Consider the following 22,028-nt stretch of genomic DNA (forward strand, 5'->3'; position numbering starts at 1 on the left):
ACGGATTGGGAAGGCGAAGGGGAAAAATAGAAACAGATTTTTTTTATAGCGTTTAAAAAGGGAAGAGAAAAAATGAAAATAAACTTTTGTTCTTTATTTGAGTATTTTTCATATAAAACCTCTGCAGAAAAAAAAATAGAAAAGGAGTAAAAATTGTGATGGAATAAATTTATAGATTGGAATAAATGAAAAAAACAACTTTTTTGCAAATGATGAGATTGAAAATGAGATGAACAAACTTTTCCAAGTTACTAGATCGAAAGACGGGCATCACAAAAATTGTCTTTTATTGAAAAATTGTGATGAAAACACGAAGGCCAAAAAATTTTCTTTTTATTTGATGGTTTTTGTAGAATTCTGGGAGGCTGATCCGTAATCCAAGTAATCAAAAAGGCATAACTTGTTGTTTGTATGTTTGTTTTGTTTAATTTGCGAGTCGCAAAGTATATAATTAGTTGTATGTCCTGAAAATCAAGAATATGTATATAATACTTGATGATTTTCCGCTTTTGAGTGCAATAGCTAAGTGATGGAATTTCCATACCCGATATTTGTAAACACCATGATTTTGTTAACTATGAATAGTCTTTAGTTGAAATAAACTATGGTTACCTCAGGCGTTGGAGCTTTGTCGTTTAATCTTTCGAGGACCTGGAGCTGGAAGTCACGGGTCACCAACGGAATCAGCGACTTATAATTCGCACTGAAATCTAACTGACAAGCCTATTCCTCTTGGCGAGAACTAAACATTCGTTTTTATGTTCAACGATGGTCTTTATAAATATTAGAGTTCGGCAATAACCAACATTAGTCAATCTCTCTACAAGCACTATACGGAGGGACCTATTGGCTTTTTCCGACATATATCAGGACCGTACAGGGTGCAGTTTGGCAGTTGCCCCCCAAAAAATTTTGGAATTAAAGTGCCCCCTTTTGAAAATATCAATATATCCATTAGAACTGCACTTTTTTCGGGTTTCTCTGCCCCCCCCAAAAAAAAAACATTCAAATGCTAGGTAATGCTAAGCCCTGTAATTTAACTCTTTTTCTTCGTGGACATCCCAGCTTTGGAATACCAGTGGGAATAGTACCATAACCAACGTGATCACAACGCAGCTCAGAGAACCTGATTTTTATCTGTGTGGAAAAGATAAAAATATTTATCTATGTATTAATTATAATACATAGATACATTTCCACCTTTTTGTAGATAAAACAGGTTCTTATCTTTTAAAGCTTTGAAAATAACACGTATCATAACCACACTGTTAGTTCACAGATACGACGACCTTTTGTTGCCTGAGTTTTAAGCGTCTTCGAGGTAAAAATGTTAATTGCTTCTTTTCGAATAAATCATTACATCACTAATCATATTTCTTAATATTTTTTAGGTTTTGAATATCGTATATATACAAAATATAACATTTTTTCATTTAACTACTTTACAAAATAAGGTAAATTTCACAATTCGGATTAACTAGGAGATATTAAATGGGGGATCCTGGCGGCCTCTAGGGCTGTACTAACAAACATTCGCAAGGCACTGAACCCACGCAAGGCACTGAACCGAATTCTTTTGGAGTAGAATTTTCTTAAGTCGATGTCTCTCGTACTGAATAAGATAATGAATTATAATACTGTGCGCCTCTGCTGTCTTTTGACACGTGGATTATACCAAAGAAAACGACTCGTCAAATTAGGTCGTATAGTTTGTCTATACGACATAATCTTGAGTCGCTTTGAAATAACTACGCAATGAAAAATTCGTCGAGACTAGTAGCAATTATGCTTGGCCTTCGATATACACGCGACAAAATACAGTTGAAACACACTTTCCTTGTATTTATATATGATATGATACATGATATGAAAATTTTTAATACTTCTTCAGAAGGTGGGTCGGAACGGATCATAGTTGCTTAAAAAGTAGCTCACTATTTTCTACACCGTACAATTATTTAGAATTATTTCGTATCATTCCAGGAATATGATCTACATATATTTGGTTTTATCCACCATCAATTTAGCAGGTTGGTTTTTCATTCTTTTTTATACGCGCTGATACGGGCCTACAATTAAATCTCATGAAATGTTTACATCATTGTAACAATCGACAATATTTGCAGGATTTGTAAATACTTTACTAGTCAATTTCTTCTCCAGTATGCGCGGATATATCGGGGAAGAAAGCCGTGTCAGATCCGGGAGATTTTGAACTGCGTAGGTTGGACCAGTTCGGCAGTATGATCACGATGGAGACTGGACGCGACGCTGTCGATTTCAACAATTACGGAAACTGGTGCGGGGCTGGTGGCAGTGGTAAACCAGTCGATGAAATTGATAAGTAAGCTAAACACCTGGCTCCGTTTGAGTTTTTTCCTATCTTTTTCAATGAAAAGACTCGACGGGGAGCTTTTAAAGGTCCCCCTTTTCATCCAGACAAAGATAGTAAAATAACCACACTCAAACGCAGAACAGATAATAAGATAGGAACCCACTGTATATACAAATTTAAAAGTTTTACAATCAACAATTAATTCGATCAAAAGTTCGAATGACACTTTTTAATTTTTGATCGAATAAATTGTTGATTTTAAAATTTTAAAATCTGTATATACAGTGGGTTTTCGCCTTAAGACAGAGATAGTTAAAAGCTGCAAATTTGACACTCATCCCCCCGGAATTATTATCTTTTAGGATGTATTTATTTTAAAATACCGAGCGTGGGATGCGGGACACAGCTAGTGGCATTCAACATGGCTCTATAAGCGAGAAATGCCTTTTCTTCTTCTGGACTCAGGCCTTCAAATTCTCTTCGATCAAACCATACATAGAGATTCATAACTGGAGGTTGATGACTTTATGATCGAATTCTTGTATATATAAATATATATTTTTAGTTGCTGTATGCACCATGACCACTGTTACGATCGTTTGATCAACGGAGTTTGCGAATCGTGGTTAAATTTGAAAGTTTACTTACTCGGCTATCATTGGTCGGATGAAGACAATAAGATCGTTTGCAGTAAGCTTTATCCAATCCCATCGCCCAGTTCCACGGGTGTCAATTATTCAAATGATTATATGTTATGTGTCCAAAATCATTTAACCCAGAAAAAGAACCGCACAAAAACGAACGTTCGTTTTCGCGTGGTCATTTTCGTTTGTGCCAGGCCACTGGCGAAAACTCTCACAAAAACGTGCTGATAGATTTAATGTATATATGGATGGCATTGGCACTTTAACTAGGCCTGAATCAAGGGTGGATCTAATTCTATAATTAAGATTAAAAGCTATAGCTTTTGGGAAAAGGAGTATTCACGCATGGAATATTGGGTTACTACACGCATTTTTAGGGAGGAATTCCCCGGTAACTCGCGCCACCCCTGCTGAATCAGCTATCATACAATACAGTTTGAAGCTTCTTAAACCCTCATTCATCCCATTTGTTTCTTTTTTACTTAGCCGATGATCCACAATCAGAATCTTGCAAGTATCAGCTATGCGGATGTGACCGGGCAGGGGCAATGTGTTTCGGCAAGTGGAATCACGTTTACAAGAAGAAATACAAGTCAAAAACTATTGGGACTAAGATCGTCGACTTCTTCGCTGACGTCGCCATGAAGATTAAGACGTTTCTAGAAAAGATTTTCGGGCTTTAATGAATATTAATGACTTACCTCATGTCTCATTTCTTTTGCTGAAGAAAACTAATACATCCATTAAGATTCGTTTCGCAAAACGATGCTTTCAGTTTCTATGGTTCGTTGAGTTATCATTATCATCAATTGGATGTCCTGACTAAAGGCAATAACTGGTTGTAAATAGTATTGAGACTATTTCCAGTCTTGAAAGCCCACGATATAAAAATCTGACAAGTCTTGAAAACCTGAAAAGTCCTTTCAGATAAACTCTCCAGATGAGTGGAAGTATTCCCCCGAAACGTAGGAAAAGAAACAACAGGAGTTGTTTAGTTGTGGTTTTTCGCTCAATGTAATAACTACCGGTAGTCTTGAATGAAAGAAAATTGATAAGAAATATTTTCTACGAAAGATCAAGTGTCATAATTCTGGGAGAAATCTTCATTTCGAATGGAATATCTTACGGGGAGAACATTGCCCCGTGAATCCTCGGCTAATCGGCCGTCGAAGTCTTCAGGTCGTCCAGACAAAATCCTCTTCGGGCCTCCACACGCTTCCTGAAGCCGTTATAACGATTCCTTGTAGAATAATGTTTGTTAGGGTTCCCTTGGCCCTGGTCACATGGCCTATAACCTTCTCAATACCAGATATAACAAACTCACGTCGAAAAATAACAAAAACTTTATATCATTTCAGTAAAAATAAAACAATTTCTATTATAGTAATGGACGGATTTACAGCATTCAATTTCAATAATCTAATTCATTATTCATTTGATCAAAAAATTAATTCATTCGATTTTTTCGGTTTCCTGTTTCATCCCCGACTCTTCTAAATTCTCTGCATCATCGACGCTAGAACTCTGGTTTATTTCTGCAGCTTGTTCTACACCATCGGCCTCCGAATTGTTGACGGAAATTTCCACGTCGGCTTCGGGCATCGCCTCCGCCCAAAATCCATCGACTTTGTTGCGGATATTCGAGTTGATTTCTTTCCATTCTTTTTGCCAAACTCTCAATTCCTGAATATCTGGCTGTTTACGAACCTGTGAAGAACCGATAGCGATAAAACTGATCAATATTGAATCGAACTAAGAGATTCACCACCAAGATAAAGTTCTACAGGCAAAGCTTTGTATTTTGCACACAGGATCTAGTTCCCCAGTTGTCAGTTTGATGAATCCTGATCCACGGGTATTTTCTAAATGGGATCCATTCAAACAGTTTTGAGTCTTATCTAACTATGGATATTGAACCAAAATCCCAAACCTGCGACATGTTATCGAAAAAAAAGGATAAATGACTTTATATGGCGAATCGGTATAGCATACCAAATATCCTTTCCAATGAGATTGTACAAGAAGAGCTGCTTCCTCTTCACTCAGCAATAATGATAAAGGTAATGGTGGCCGAGGACTGCAAAAATAAATCAACGATAAGTTACTATTTATTCGTGGCAAACGTTAGTCATGAATTCAATAAGAAACTTACTGATCTTTGAGCCAATTCTTTACGAAGTCGATATCCCATAATATCATACCATTCCTGTCATCAAAGCTTGGGTTGTTCCTGAAATGAAATAACACAAGCATTTTAATAGAAATCAATCTAATGGACATTCGGCTTTAGGGGTCCATAGAAAGTTGACACTGAACTAAAGACCAAGATAGGATTATGATTTTATCCGAGTGTCACTTGTGTGGCGCACTCAAGAGAGTCAAGCAGTTAAATATAACGTTAAGACTGGTTTAGGTTGATTTTTTTCTTGCTCATCTATCTTTGAAGATGACATTCCATTGAAATTTTGCAGTAATAATCAATCATGAAATAACACTCACGTGTACAAATATTCGGTAATGAAATCTAGTGCGTTAAATTTCGTTCGTCTCCTCTGAAAACATGAAAAACAAACATGAAAAGTTTCACGAAGTTTAAACGATGAAATCTAACTGTAGATGTAACACTGATCGTTGAACATTTATTAAAGGGCATCAAACAAATTAAATGGTACTTGAATAGGAAATATGGATTACATGTACTGAATTTTAATAATCATTGAGAAAAGTAGACTTACCTCAAAACACCGCTCTTCTTTTGCTTGTTTCAACATTTCTTCGAGCGCCGGCAACAAAATTGGAAATATATAGTGTTCTAAATACTCTCTCGGTGAACCTGAAATTAAATGGACAAGATAAGATGAATATTGAAATATGGTATGGCAGTTCCAGCCCTCAGCACGACCCATACCACTGATCAAGTAAATAAACCAGATGCCTTTACATCTTTCCTTGGCAGGGATTCGAACCTGATGGCATTGAGACTAGCCTAGTACAAAACCCTGCCAAAACTCACCACAGCACGAAACCCTGCAACACTAGACCAAGTGCTCAGCTTAGATTAGCCAATCAGATATCCCATTTTGTTTCAGCCCAGGGTTTTCCATTCAGTTTTTCTATGACATTTGCCTCAGTGATTATACAACAGGCGATCTGATTGGAGCCACAAGTTTTCTTGCAGTCAACCTGCGCATGTACCTGCGCGCACCAGGTCTAGCGTGGCAGGGTTTTGTTCCACGAGTCTAACGATGCCATCAGGTACATATCCCTGCCAAGGGAGGATGAACTTGTAATCAAATAGACTAATATTTCACACGGCATTAACTAGATATGGAGTAACTTCAGGCTCATTCGGGAATTTTTGAAATGTGCCTCTTTGCTGACGAGTATGGAGGAGTCAGTTTTTGTTTTATGGAAAACAGCACAACATTATAAGAGTAGAACCTGCTTGATTCGGATCATCTAGGATTTGAATGTACCTCACTATTGTCTAGGTACAATAGATGAACTGCAGAATGGTCCCTTAGAAAATCTGCATTAACTTACATGTTTTATGATTTGGAGGGGTCGGGGCTGGTGGAGGCGGTAATTTATCAGGCTTATCGACGAATGCAAATCCTACAGCAGCTGGGTGACTGATAGCTGCATCGAAATCAGGATCTATGTCATCGATGTGCACTTTAGCGTGTCGTTTTCCATAGAAGACAGGATTATGAATCGCAGGATTGTAATCGATATGCTCGGAGGCTACGGATTCCGTATCGTCCACGAATGAAGACTCTTTGGCCGCGAATTCTGAATAAGAAAATAATATCTACATTTAACATAATAACAATAACATTAATTTGATTTGCCTTCTGGATTTAACTGGTTTTTAACCAAAACTTTCAGGAAAGCTACTGTATTGGGGATTGAGGGTGGGGAAGGTCGGGATTATAGTTATATAGCAATGAAGGCGATTCCCCCAACTCATATTCTCTGGTCAGCCTTACGGTAATAAGTTAGGCTACATCGTTATAATTGTTGAAAGTTGAAACTGTAAACTGCAGTGTGTCGCGAAGTGCGAATATATTTTTTATTATTGATCAGTATTATTAACTACGTCATTGATTGATTGCAATGGCATCGATATGTTTGTTTAATTGGTGTCTATTTAAGACTGCAGTGTTCAACATGATGGAATTTATTATGGTTGGTTCATAGACACTATCATGAGGGACACCTTAATTGTGCCCACATCTCTGAATCTAGCCTATAGATACTATAATCTATATCATTAACATTAGATGTCAGAGGGAAGTGGCAGAGCAGGGCCCCAGTTTCACAATTAAACGTTAAGCTCTGGCACTGAAAATGATAGGCCTAATTTCTTCATTCAGTTTATCAAAAATCAATTTAGGAGTTAAACATATTCATGAGAAACTGAGTCAGGTAGGGCACGGGCCAAAAAGTCAGAACACTTCAGAATCAGATGCAGCCTATTGCAGGCTAGTGTTTGCTGTGGACGTGGAGGTGGTAGTTGTGTGGACAGTGTCACGGCAGTGGTTGGTGGTGAGAATCACTTTGACATTTGCGGCTTACCTTTGCATATAACATCCCATATATTCGGCTCAGGAACTCGGGTTAAAAGAGCCATTTCGATTGGATTACAACTACTACGATATGAGCATTCTTTTACTGAAATCGGCGAAAATCTCTTGGGAAAAGTATCAGAATCCACAAAATTTGCTGAAGTTTGTTTATCTGACCCAAGCGCATTCCAAAAACGCTACAAACGCGCAAAAAAGATCCCAATTTAAATGGCTTAAAATGCGAATAAAAACCTCCAAGAGTGCAATTAGATAGCTGGATATTTGACTTATTCAAGAAAATTCGAAATAAATCTTAACGTATTTCGGATTCTGATTTGATTTAGTAAGATATTATTACGCGGAAAAAGTACGTTGCTAAGATGAAGAATTTCCTAATCATTGGCACGGACTACTCGCTTGCCTGTGTATACTTCGTTTACATAGTTAATTCCCCTTTTTAAATCTTACTTGTACCGGGAACTGGACTCTTGTATTTATATTAATATTTAGTTGCATGTATTTCCCTATAAATTTTGTCTTATATAGAGTAATAAGATAAAAGTTCAAGTGCAGTTTACTATCCCTGCCGTAATTTAGTGTACGATTCTGGGATTCCGGGGATTTCTGGAAATTCCCTGCGACGGATATACTTGGGATATACCCCTGGGATAGCCGTTTCGTGCCGGCAAATGAGATGCTGGTGGAGTGCAAATTTACTACCTCAGCTTAAAATCTAGTGTTTACTCGCAATAATCCCACTGATCGAGAGACACCGTTAGACGTGGAAATAACCGCATAAAATGACGAAGGAAGACACGGAAAATGGAATTTCCGGGGTATGTAATTAGTCTTTCTTTTTAATTTTATGATTTCCAATTAATTGATTCATTCACCGCTCACGTCACACTCACAGACACAGACAGGTGACAGGGGCTCGTTCCCTAGACGTCGAACTTGAGCTCCTGAATTAATCAGGAGAGGCATTTCTGGCACCGCAGCAGCTGGGGGAAGTGGACTGATTTTGAGTTCGCAAACCTAAGCTAGTACTTGTCACCTAACAATTGTGCCTGTGTCGTGAACTAAAATGACCCTTCCAAAAAAATAAATTAAATGCTGCATCTCTTGCAGTCGCCATATGCATGATGCAAACAATCTGGTTTTATATCTGACCTCATCACAGTGGAGTAACTTCTGTACCAGGGGTGCTGTCATTGATTATTGTAGCTCTGTATCATGCTTTCACTGATGATGCTGCTGTCTGCATCAATTTGAGAAAAGAAATGCCGGTATTGAATTTTGCCAATGATTTTCACAGTAAAGTTGTGCTTGCACAATACAATAGGCACTCTTAAAATACTCTTAATGCCTAAGGCCGTTGTCCGTTGAATTGTGTTTTTGCATAAAAAAACTGGCTCATACAACGACTCATTGGATTATTGTCAAAGTTGACCTATAAGCCTTGTATAGACAGACTATGACATAAAAAGAAGAATGACTTGGAAAGAATTGGATCTGAATGATTTCTCAGAAGATGCGTTTCTATCGTATATCCTATATTAACCTTACATTATATTTAGTGGCCTTAAAGAAATGGGTGAAGTTTCTTATAGAATAGGCCTATGCTATTTGCACAAGTCACTTTTGGCTTTCATTTTTATCTAACTTGCTTTGGGTCTTCTCCCTATGATTTCAAAATTATAAATCTATAAAACAAAAGATTTCATTTCCTGGCTAGTAGGTTAGTACGCGGTATGTTTAACATATATAATGCGTCTAAAAAACCAGAATGAAGATCATATCTGTGTTTTCTACTTCGACTAACTTGACAGTCTGATTTGACTGACTGATTTGCAAAAATTAGACTAGGCCTACGCCGAATATATTTTGCTTGACATTTAATATGGAAAAAATCACCCTTCGATAGGCCTATATCACGTTTAAATTCTATAGAAAAAACTTGCCCTCTCTGGCAATAGAAATAACTGGGTTATTTTTGTTGGTATATTGCCAAGGGTAGTAGGAGGTGGAGGTGTGTGCAGGCGTTGAGGACAGACGGCTCTTCAAGTCTGCTCTTAAGTATTGATGAATGACACCAGTCCTATATACAATATAATAAACCTGGCACGTCTAGTGGGCGAATATTTTCGAATCATTTCTAAAAATTTCCACCTATTGGGTAATGAACTACCGTCGAATAGAAAATCGAATTTTCTTTCGATTTCCGATGTATTATCGATAGTTTATCGGTGCTGGTCGAAAGACTAGATTCGCAAATGTAAAAACAAAAATTAATTACGAGTATAAATTACCTGCTGAAACGGTATTTGATCCTGTTGTCAATGTGTGCGCAGGGTAGCGCGGGCGGCAGTCTGTTAATGGCGAGAGCGTGTGTGAGGAATATTTTTGATGAGCGTTTTTTTTTAAATATTATGGAATAAACTTTTATGAGATCTCAATCGGATTAGTGTAACTTATGAAAATTTGAAAATGGCGACGCAATTCGAGAATAGTCAGAATTATAATACGAACCATTCGAGCTACGGCCAGCCGCAATATCATTTATCCTACCGTAGAAGTCGTAACGAACCGACACAAGAGCAGGTAAGCGCTCGATAATCATATCCTTATCGTTCAATAAGGTTTAAGAAATCTTTTATCTCTATCGAGAAATCGCCTGCGCTTAAGCGTTAAGAGATTTCAAGTTTAGAAAAAAGCTGGTTTTTCAAAATAAGCATATTTCGTAGAATAAACATGTCAAACTTTTACTAATACAGTAGACACGTAACAATCGGATCTTTTTAACTGTGAAGATTCATTAGAAAATATTTTTTTAAACATTTAGCTGTTATATAAGGATAGTGAAGAGTTCTAGTGAAACCATGATAGGCTTATAATGAATTTCAAGACACCTGAAACGTGTCCATTACAACAGATCGTTCTAACAGAGAGTATAAAATCAGTTAGATTCTCTTATTTATGACGTAATAATATCTGTCAATTTTTCGCATTATCTATAGAATATTTAGCACTACGTGCATATAGGGTGTTTTGTGTTGAAAACTACGCGTATGTGTGCATAAATGGTTCACTGTGTTTACAAACAATTGACTGACATTTTTTAATAGCTGTCGATAATTTCTTAATTGCGAGAGTGACGTTCTCCAAATCCTACATGCCGAGTGCATTAAAAAAAACTGTTCACCCGGGCATTTAAGCAATATGTTTTGCACTTAAACGTAGGCCTATAATACTCTCTATATAACGTACCCTAAATATTGCAGGTCTCTTTCTGTTGGAGAAATACGATTTTATGTATTAGAAGATTCTACATCAACTATTTGAACACCTGGCTTTATTTGGTGGCTGTAAACAGCTGAGTTTTTTTTTCTTAGAAAATTAGGATTTTGAAGAAATATATCTATTTTATGTGAGTGATCCATAAATCTTCATGATTCATGAAATGCAATTTTGAAATGTTGATTCCTGTTACAAGGGACCGAAGTGCTAGCCAACTGCCTATGATTAGACTTTGGGTACAATTTTGTAAACTAATTGGCATTAATTTGTTGAGATGCATTGCAGTAAATTCCAATGTTAATCAACTAAACAGTAAACTTAAGTACTTTGTACGGATTTGTGATTGTATTAATATATAGACATTTCCCGCAGAGCCAATTTAAGAACCTATTTGAAGTGTATCGTAGTGGGTATAGTCTAGACACTATAGATCAAGTTTACTTGTACTGAAAATTAATTTGTGTCTTGAAGAATGCATAGCAAATGTACTGTTTTGCTATAGTATGAAAATGATTTGTATAATTAAGTCTTTCAAGTAATAAGCTGACTATATTCAGAATTTGAAATATTAAATACGAATTTTGTTGAATGAAAATCAAAATACACAAGGTTTCAAACTCTCACTAGAGATGATGATCTCGTTTGTGCATTTTGATTTTAATTGTTGCTAAATTCGTTTTTACTCTCTTAAATTCTGTATAGAGTGGGTTTTAAACTGATTATCAGTTCTTGAGTGTACGGGCTATTCTACCATCTTTCAAGTAGTTCATTGAGTTCTAAAGCATCATTTGATCAGGTTCGAAGTTGCTTTACCTACTTATGGGGGAGAGAGGTATAGATGAACCCATGAAACCTGGATTCACGAGACCAGTGACAACTTGACTGATGTGTGCTTCCTATTTAATGGCTTTGTGATCAACATAATTAATTCATTCATCCTTTTGATAACCTAGAGAATTTGCGCATTATTTTGTTTAAAACCCACTATGTACAGAATTTAAAAGATTAAAAACAAATTTTATTAATCAAGAATTAAAATGGAAATACACAACGTCCGAACTCTCAATAGAGATCATTGTCAGGTGTTGATATCACACCTGGCATTGGTCTCTAGTGAGAGTTAAAACGTTGAGTATTTTGGTTTTAATTCTTGGTAAATAAAATTTGTTTTTAATCTTTTAAATTCTGTATATCATGGTTTTTAAACTAATTATCTGTTCTCCAAATGTGAGTGTGGCTGTGCTACCATCGTGCATTACTGTCCTTGTCATTTTTGTCTCATGTCCCGATAGGAATTGTGTAATTCAATTTTCTTTATTGTCCTTGGTCGTTGCCGCATTGCCAATCCCACGCACTTTAATCAGCCCCAGCGCTTCAATCAGCCCATGTGTTTAAATCAGCCCATGCACTTTAATCAGCCAACTGAGGTAATGAAAAATATGGTTCATGCGTTTTAATGTAGGTAGATAATGCAGCATGTTTCCCTCATGAGATCTCCGGTGACAAAATCCTTTTGATGTGATGTGATATCTCAATTCCCAGCCTTCATTATATCCGTATGGTCCCTAGTGCCTCCCCGATAAATCTATTTATTGGAAAAATCTTTTCTTTTCTCGTTCCTATTATTCAGTCATTGATTTCTCTTGTTTTTCGAATCCGATCGACAAACAAGCGCGATCATCCGACAGAGAGAGAGAGAAACCGAACTTTCTAAATCCCTTAAGTGGATTTAATAGTTTCCCCGCCCTATTACGTTAAATTGGACTAATCCGAAATGCTCTTCGTACGAATTTATTACCTAGAAATAGGGGAGACAGATGGCGTAATCGTTGTATCATCCTGTAATGAGAAACGAGACGCTATTCGAAATTGCTTATCGATAAAAACAGCTGAGATTGACAAGTAAGGATTTGGACGCGTACGCCGGACTCCGACCAACTCAGCCCCGTTGTCGTATGCTTGTACTGCGTACTCTGTGCTGGTGTGACTAATTCAGCACAAAACTTTATAATCAGACGCGTCGAGACATTCGTCCGTTGTCGTCGTAACGTGCGTGGATTAGAGTGCGTGCGGTCGATGACAACAACAACGACCGGCGAGTCGACTGCATTATTTTTACCACACGGTATTGCGTAGTAAAATCGCGACGGTATACCGGCAGAGAGAGAGAGATAATGACCGCGATCTTAGTGCCGACCACGGCCCACATCGTGCTCGATAAGCAAGTCATGCCCGCTTCGCCGAGACGACCAACTCACATCGACATTAAAGACTCGGAGGTAGGCTACAGTCGTATGTGTGTTGTGTAATCACCTTTGAGCAAAAAACACCGCGATCTCAGAACAGATCCTCCGGTTTTCGGCCGTTTTGTGGGGCACCATGTCGCAGCTGAATGGGACGCCAAGCGATGCACATGCCAGTGGTGTAAAGTGCTAAGGGGGCCTGGGGGTACTCGTCGTAAGAATTTGAAAAATAGGACCGTTCAAAGCATTCCATGAGCATCTGGAGCGCAGATATCGGTAAAAATTCAGCCTTAAATACCGTTTGTCGCAAGGGCATCGTAAATTGTATGCTATATTTCTAAGTATGGAAAATAGCCCTTTGGATTGCCGACCCCCTCCCCAGATATGTTGTCCAATAGATACGTATTGAGCTCTGTCTCTCTCGTGTAGCTGATTCAATGTTCCTTCTATGCTTATCAAATATTCATGATTATGAACAGGGGTCAATTAACCCTTCCTGCTGGCCGGCCATTATGCGTTATAAGCAATTTGTGCGCTGGGGCGAATATATTATTCTCTCTTAATCCTTCCCCCATTCTTAGATAATACGTATTCGGAAATCCTGGGGTTTGCTTCGAATATGTGCGCAAAACTGCTGGACGTGTTGGATACTCGTTGAAACGTCATTGAGGCTTCGTGAAAAATTATGCTCGATAATATGATATACCACGCAGTTCCGTTGCTTTAGATTGTCGTTCGGGGATCGTCTTCTTATGGTCGCCTGACGTACTGTTGTGTACAGTTCATTAGTTGTCACCGGCAGGTTTCTCGCTCGCAGTAATCTAGAATCAGTACTGCATTTTTATAGCCCCAGTAGCCTTGGCAACCCAAGTGGTTGGTTATATACACCAATAGCATAGGAAATGATACAAACAAAGCTTTACGACTTTGATTTTGTTCCAATAAGCGTCTTTACCTGTATTCACACCTACCATTCTTGTTTTCAACAATCAAATTGTCCTGCGTGTGTTTGGGAATAAGGTCGCAAAATTCAGGGAATTTAGATTGTCCTGTCCTGTGGCATGGTGGATTAAGTTGTTTGACTCACAACCGAGAGGATGTGGGTTCGAATCCTAGTGAAACCACAGGTAGGACACATCGGTGCCCGTCGACTCACTGATTTAACAACAAAAGTCTGTATCTGGCAAAAATCTTCAAATTGATGAAGTTGGCCAGTAATAGGTAGAAGGTAGAACTAGATATCTCTTCATTTTGTTTTCAAAGCCCCTTGAGGGGACAGACCTTAAAGCCTTAAAAGCCTTAGATTGGATAGTGACATTTATTCTGTGTATTTTAGTATGTGGGCTCACGTAGTGTCCCACTTTGATGTTTAGAAGATTTAGCAGAAATTTTTTTGAAAACAACTCAATTTCCCTGTGAATAAGACGTGAATTTTTGTAGTTTTTTAAAACGTTTTGACGAAAATGGCAACGTTGACGGCTGGATCCTGAAACCCCCTCGATCTGCAAACAGTCTGGAATGGGAATCAGGAATTTTTCAATGATGTATTTGAAAAATGAGATATTTCATAGAAATCCGACATCAACCAACAAACTAGAAAGAATAATGATTTGTTTGCTAGAATATCAGACGCATTGATTAGAATTTAATCAGATCGTCGCATCGCCCCTCTGTAAAAACGAGCCTTCAGCTGGCTCCATCTACTGGCTACGTCGAACATTAATCTTACATCATCGTTAGACGCTCTTGCCTCCGGGTATCGTCATGGCAACAAAGTCTGTCTAGACATCGGCTGTTTTTACCGAGCTGCTGTACAGCTATAAAGTTTCTATTTGCATGGGCCGAGCCATTTCTCTTGGCTGGATGCCTCTCATCCATTATCTGTCATGAATGACTAGTTAGCTTCTTAGCCATATGAATGCGTGCGCACGAGAAGCCCGCACCGTACAGGTGCTTACATTCTTCGTGCCTATGATACTGATATCCTCTAATGAAAATTCATTTTCAGTAAAAATTCTGAATTCAAATTTCCCAGGTGCCAGTTTTGACCCAATGCATGTTCATGCATTGGTTGATACTAGTGTGGACATCAAATTCAGTACACAAGAAATTTTGTTATAAATAGAATATTAAGTACATCTTCATAGACGGCCATTTTTTCACGATCTGTGTAGTGGTTTTTGATTTTGCAAGTTAGTTTCTGCGATCTATATTCAACGCTTGAGTGGATTTTGAGAGATGTCAGAACTCGTAAGAGGGAAACATGAGTGGGAAGAGTGATATAGAGAAGGATTGAAAGGGAGAATGAGAGAAAGAGTGAAGGAAGATTGGATCGAAGATTGGGAGTCTGGATTCGAAAGTGGAAGGAGAAGAGGAGAGAATTGGATGGACTGAGACTCTGAGGGGCGAAAGTGAAACTAGAAAAAGGGGAGAGGGAGATAGAGTATTTGAATTTATACAGGAATGGGTAGAGAGATAGAGGCAGAGATAACACCGCGATCACACAAGTGTATTTGGCGCATGCCAGATTTTCCCCGGAACATCTGTTCACACGGGTGCCAACTTAGCTTGACCAAAAATGTCAGACCAGATCATTGCGTGTGAATTGCTCATTTTTCGGACGAGGCCCAAATTCTAGCACGGGTCAAATTTGTGTTTGAATTGTTTCTAGTTCCGGAAGTGACTCACTTTGCTTTGTCTATGCATTTTTTAGTATCGAGTTAGTGGTTTACTTGTGAACGCGCTTTCTAATTAGACATGGGCCAAATTTGACTGATCCGGGCCAATTTCTTCCCGGCCAAATCATCGCTGTGATTGCGGGTGGCTATATTCAGATGGGGATAGAAGAAGGCAGGGGCAGAAGAGAGGAGACTGGGGAAGGAGAGGATTGACGAGAGGGGGTTACGTTGAGATACGGAGATATTGAAGTATTTTGAAGGGTTGTTTTAGGTTAATGTAGTGGTGTATCAGACGACGATGATACTCTCTTGAGAATTGTATCGACTCGTCGTCTGGTTGCGTATCCATTTTGAGTCACACTTGGTGCGTGTAAAAAGTTGCTGTATTACTCACCGATAAAATGGATGTTTCGGTCATTGAGTAATCGTCTGAATGACTTGTAGCGTGACGGTAAAATTACGCCAGGGTCTCGTAGACGGCAACCGGTAGACCAATTATAGAACTAGTCCCCTTCACCAGTGGTTTTACAGCTTGTCGTATATGGGTAACAGATAAATGAAGAAATCCCACACTTAGAATTTAAAATTATACGATCAAATTTATTATCATGAAACCGCAACGTTTCGGCTGTTGACTAACAGCCATCATCAGGTGGAATGTTAGTCAACAGCCGAAACGTTGCGGTTTCATAATAATGAATTTGATCGTATGATTTTAAATTCTAAGTGTGGGATTTCTTCATTTATCTACAGTATACACGGATTATAGTGTTTATTCGACAACTAAAATGGGTAACAGAGTTTGTGGCTCAATCTTGTACCTTCACCTGATCGAGTAGACCTACCAACCTACCTTAATATTATCTGATTTATATTGTTCACTGTCGACAATATATGCATTATTTTTCAAGGCATCAATAAACTTTCAATTTAGTTTTCTTTTTAAAAGTCGACTGTCCTGTGTGCCTAGCCTACTACGCGATTTCTCTCTGTCAGAATCATGTAGAGTTTGACCCCGAAGTAGAAAGCATAGATAGCAAATTTCATTAATTTTTTTACCTTTTAATGTTTCTTGAATTGCATAGATTCATCCTGTTCTTACATATATACATAAATTTTCATCATATTCGTCGTAACTGGTGCAGTGAATAACCAGGGGCAATTTATTCGATTAGCTCTCGCCAAATATCAAGAGCTCTTCGCCGAATTGCCATCGCTGTGTTCTATACATAGGATGGACAAGCAGCTCTAATTTACCACAATACTGTAACAAAATACCGGCGACCATCCATCATCAACAAATTGCATTTTTGTGATGATAATTTGTTCCAACAACAGTTGTCCTGTTCACGAACGAAATCAGCCTCTAGGTTTTCTATCTTGGATATACTTAGGCAAAGTTTGTGAGATTCTTTCTAAGATTCCTAATTCTTTGGTCTGTGTGTAATCCGGGTTCGAAGCTCGGTTCTTGCAGTGGTTCTTTCCTGGCCCTCTACCCCATATAAAGAGGAAAGATTCTTAAAGAAATCTGGTCAGTGTGTCGGAAAGTTAAAATGAAAAGCTTGGTTCTTTCTAAGATTCCTAATTCTTTGATCTGTGTGTAAAGAAATCTGGTCAGTGGGTTGAAAAGTTAAAATGGAAAGCTTGAAAATAGGTTGTCTAAGAATCTTTGTGTAAGAAGACGGTTAGCTCGGTTGAGTTCTCTCTAAGATTCCTAATTCTTTGATCTGTGTGTAAAGAAATCTGGTCGGTGGGTTGAAAAGTTAAAATTTGAAAGCTTGGACGTAGGTTGTCTAAGAATCTTTGTGTAAGAAGACGGTTAGCTCGGTTGAGTAGAAGACTCGGAATGAAGACGTCCCTAGTTGGAAACCACCTCTGGCATTGGCTGTCGGGGCACGTACATACGGCCTAAGCTCTGCTAACTTAGCCTAGTCAGGTTTTGAGCCATAACAACCTATAAAAAGGTCTTGGCTGTCTCTTAAGATCCACTTGGATGACACTTATAAACTCTTTTTCTAAAAAAAGACATCAAAGTGAACCGGTGGCAAATGTATCGCCCCGAGAAAGAAAAAGAGGCGGACCATCTTAAAGAAAATCTTGAAGTGCAATAAGAAAATAACCTTATTAAGCACGACGATCTTCATGTGTCTTTACAAAAATGAGTACCATTTACGAGGGGATTTATCCATTGCAAATACGAATTATATGCAAGTATAACGGTAGATTTATGCGGCTCTCACTTGTAAGAATTCCGTGGTTCGGGGATTTATGCAATTCGTTGTTGTTTAGTCTCTCAGTGCGATGATGATATCGCTCCCGGAGCATCGGTCGTAAATAATTTCAGCGCTATATTCTAACGCCTGACCGGTAGACCGTGTTCGCCTTACAGATTTATTCCATCATTACATCACATTTTGTTATACGGCTCGTCATTATCGTGCGCGTCATTTTTGCGATTCTCATTCGGTGCATTCCGTCCTTATCGACATCGCCTGTAAAAGGAATTCAAATTGACAGTTTTTGAAAATGGTGGTGACAAAACTTTCGTAAACCCTTGAACCGGGTGTGCACCACTCGGATTTAACGTTTAAGTGAATTCCTTTTTATTCATTGAAATCTTAAAAATACAGGGGCGGATCCAGAGTCCAAGCAGACTGGGCCCCCCTATTTTTTGCCAAGATAACATTTTCACAACCTGGCTTAAGAAAGTTACACTTACAGTGGCAAATACAGTCATTTTGTTCTAGATGCTCAGAAAATGATACAATTTTTCAAAAGTTTCTTGTGAGCTCGAAAATCCCCTAAGGACTTAGAATAGGTCTTGGATTTTTGGACCCCCCTATTCAAAATTCCTGGATCTGCCCCTGAAATATAAATGAGATGATTAAGTCATACTAATGATAAAAATGCAAGAGACCAGAAAAAAGCTTATCAGGCGGGGTTTCGTATAATGGCAGAGTCTCGCGATGCCATCAGGTTCAAATCCCTGCCGAGGGAGCACGTGAATTCATAAGATCTGCACCAGACTATGAATATTCAGTCACTTAACGTCTAATGGAAGAAACCCATTTGAAATCACATATTTTGAATTTCGATTCGACGTTCAGTCGTAACATCGACGTGACTTCAAAGACATCGATAAAATCGCGAATCAGTTCGTTAATCTTTCGCGCTCATTTCCGCAGTCACGTTTTGATCGTCGCCATAAAACGGCGCGTGCCTCGAAAACGACGAGTCGACACAAAATACCCGTCGAATATACCTTTAAGGCTGGCTTATGGCGACAAGCAACGCGACGCCTACTGACGGAACTGAAAGCAACCGCGATTGCAGATGTGGGGAGTATCGTGTAAAGCATGCTGGATCCTGGATGCGGGGAGTATCCCGTAAAGCATGCTGGATTCTGGATGCAGGGAGTATCGCGTAAAGCATGCTGGATCCTGAATGGGGGAGTATCGCGCGACTATTAAAGCGTGCTGGATCCTGGATGCAGGGAGTATCGCGCGACTATTAAAGCGTGCTGGATCCTGGATGCAGGGAGTATCGCGCAACTATTAAAGCATGCTGGATCCTGGATGCAGGGAGTATCGCGCGACTATTAAAGCGTGCTAGATCCTGGATGTGGGGAGTATTGCTCCCATGGTGCAGACGATCTCCCACTTAATATAATTGCGATGCTGACATCGTCGATTCTTTCTCTATAGCTCGCAACGTTAGAACCCGGCGATAAAATTGAATTAGCAATAAGCACCGTTACATTACTAAAACCAACAAGCCCGCATTCGTTTCTGGTTTATTTTACAGCTTTTACCGTTGTCGTTAACACTATTTGAGTTTCGATATCGAGTGACTCTCGCGAATTTCGTCGTTTACTCAACGTTGATTTTTCGGTGAGTTCGCAATTTTTCTTAACCACGAGTCACAGAAATCGGGAAATTACGCTTACTAAACACACAATCTCAAACTCATTTTCACATTTGGGTGGTTATTAGTTTTACAGTGAAGACGTAGATTAGAATAGTGAAGAAACTTACAAGATGAAGATAGTAGATTTGATAAGATCTATTCAGCAGGATGGCCCCAGACCTGGAAAACCTGGAAAACTCAGAGAATCAGAAAAAAATCCATAATCTGGGAAAACTCTTACTAAAAACCTGGAAAACTTCAGGGAATTTGGATATGTAATTGCCTACGTGTTCCTTTAACAATAGGTGATTCAATAGAAAATGAAGAAATTGTAAGTTAGATTTGAACCTAGATATCTATCGGATTTATTCCGGGAATTTTGTATAATGAGATGGAAAAATCATGGAATTTGTGAATTAGCAGAAAGTGGCCAACCTGATTCAAATTTCATATTGAATCCTCCATGAAATTAGAAACATTCAAAAACTTAATTTCTGCTACGAGCAATCATCTCATGATTGCTCGTAGATTTCTGAGAATAGAAAGAATCAAGCTCATTTAGACTGCCATGTACTGGGATATGGGGTGTTGTCATGTCTTATAAAGGATAGTCCAGTATTGATGTCTGAAGCTGAACCGCGTACCGGCCAATCCTTCGAGAACAATTTTATGATCGGCAAACGTTAATTGTTGCGAGAAAAGCCAAGGATGTCAAAAACAGTAAGATATATGGTGAAACGTGTCCTGCATCGGGTTCGCGAATATACGAACATGTTCAATAATTCAGCGATTCAACTGTGGTCTCTGTAGTGTACCAGCTCCGCCACCAGCCAGCTAAAACAGCTTATGATAAATGATCGTCACCTTGGAGTAGAGTAATTTCCGAAATCTTGATGCATGAAATCATCAGGCAGCCAACAAAATTAACCCCTATCAGTCGCCGTGCGAGTTCAGGCTGTTTGGAAGATCCTTTGAATAAAATCGGAACTGAAATTTCCAATTATGTACTTCTATTTTAACTAAAAATTCTGTAAATATGATGGCCAATCAGTAAATTTGACCGCCAATTTCAAAATCAAACCCCCCTATTTTAAGATAGAATAAAAACAGCTTATGATTTCTGAACCGTCGTTCTATTATGCTCCTTGGATGGAAACATTGCTGATTTCGATTTAAATCCGTTTCTATTTTAACCATTTAGGTAATACCATATTCCTCAAACGTCGCATTCACACTTTATTCGCAGATTTATAGGTCCTTTGATTACCTTTTCTACCTTAGATTTGACTTGCGGGAAAAGAAATATTTTTTGAGAGTCTGCGTGGGAAAATAAATTTTCTGAGAGTCAGCATTGGGTTGCGTTAGTTGATAATGAAAAATATCAGCCCCATAATGGCCGACTATGCGTGGTGTCACCGAGGGCTTATAGCTCAGTTCCAAGGTCCAGAAAACTTGAGTTCTAAAATGAGATCACTTAGTCTTAATTCTAAATTTGTTAGCTTAGTTTAGCAAAGATATGAATCGGTTTAGCCTAGTGTTGTCATGAGTATCAGAACTCCACACCAACCAAAAAGCCTGTGAAGGTTTGGATTTGAGACCAGTCTTCATCTATAGCCAATCTAGCAGAGACCAGTTTTACAGTGAAATCTGCATTACAAAAACTATTTGAGAATTTTGATGTTTCCACTAAAATGCTGATTAGCTAAAAAATGCTTGAAAATGGCAAAAAAAATCTATACCGGTAATCAAGTCATACTAATAATGAACATGGGAGAGACCTGAAAAGAAACTCAGTTACGAGGCCTGTATTTATCTTCCCTTGCCAGGGATTCGAACCTAATAAGCGGGGGGGAAGCAATTCGTATCCTACTCATTGGGCTCAGTTGCTGGGAATCGGAGTGCAGTCGACATATGTTGGGCTACGGGCGTGGTTGCGTCGATAGGCGTCCCGTTGCAGGTTGACAAAAGCCAGCCTATAGTGCTATTTTTAAGGAAAAATTTTGTGGCCCTCATTCGCGCTTACTTTTAACGAAATAAGTGCTGAAAAGTGCTTGATTATCTGAAAAATTTTGTCACAGTATTCGTAATCGTTGGGTACTAAGTGTTGATCAAATAATCAAAAGCCAAGCACACAACACACAACACTTTTGGGCAATTAACATGTTGATGAACGGCGGTTATTTTTTTGGTTCAACAAATCATGATGAGCAGAGTTACAATATCTATCATGGTCGCAATTCACTAAAAAAAGTGTAAAGAATTTTTAATAAAGACGATTTTTGTACTGCAGTCACGACTGTGCAACTGGGCCTAGGACTTTTTTTTCTGAGAAACCAATCTCGGTTGCGGTAAAAGTC

The 22,028-nt window shown here is 38.6% G+C and overlaps 3 protein-coding genes across 4 annotated transcripts in view; 2 read left to right on the forward strand and 1 right to left on the reverse strand.

Annotated features, from left to right (window-relative positions):
- The first annotated feature begins 1,257 nt into the window (after positions 1-1,257).
- Positions 1,258-3,716, forward strand: LOC141904583 (acidic phospholipase A2 PLA-1-like). 2 transcript variants are annotated; one of them, XM_074793195.1, is made up of 5 exons: positions 1,258-1,321; positions 1,984-2,030; positions 2,164-2,344; positions 2,901-3,025; positions 3,466-3,716. In XM_074793195.1, the coding sequence occupies exons 2-5, from the start codon at positions 1,988-1,990 to the stop codon at positions 3,660-3,662; spliced, it is 546 nt and encodes a 181-aa protein (XP_074649296.1). In that variant the 5' UTR covers positions 1,258-1,321; positions 1,984-1,987; the 3' UTR covers positions 3,663-3,716. The 2 variants fall into 2 exon arrangements, with proteins under 2 accessions (XP_074649296.1, XP_074649297.1); XM_074793196.1 differs by lacking the exon at positions 1,258-1,321 and adding an exon at positions 1,795-1,894.
- Positions 3,717-4,345: 629 nt separating this feature from the next.
- Positions 4,346-7,753, reverse strand: LOC141903987 (IQ domain-containing protein K-like). Its single transcript, XM_074792415.1, has 7 exons — positions 7,558-7,753; positions 6,523-6,771; positions 5,715-5,812; positions 5,479-5,531; positions 5,132-5,209; positions 4,972-5,056; positions 4,346-4,686 (listed from the first exon to the last, which is right to left on the reverse strand). Exons 1-7 carry the CDS (start codon positions 7,610-7,612, stop codon positions 4,432-4,434), a joined length of 873 nt encoding a protein of 290 aa, XP_074648516.1. The 5' UTR covers positions 7,613-7,753; the 3' UTR covers positions 4,346-4,431.
- A 464-nt stretch (positions 7,754-8,217) lies between these two features.
- LOC141904097 (uncharacterized) overlaps positions 8,218-22,028 on the forward strand; it is a 145,874-nt gene continuing 132,063 nt past the window's right edge. The window contains exon 1 of the mRNA XM_074792571.1: positions 8,218-8,383. Within this exon, the coding sequence (XP_074648672.1) occupies positions 8,348-8,383 (36 nt within the window). The 5' untranslated portion in view covers positions 8,218-8,347. The remainder of the gene's footprint in view (positions 8,384-22,028) is intronic.

This window comes from Tubulanus polymorphus, chromosome 4, assembly GCF_964204645.1.
Source record: "Tubulanus polymorphus chromosome 4, tnTubPoly1.2, whole genome shotgun sequence".
Taxonomy (NCBI): Eukaryota; Metazoa; Nemertea; class Palaeonemertea; order Tubulaniformes; family Tubulanidae; genus Tubulanus; species Tubulanus polymorphus.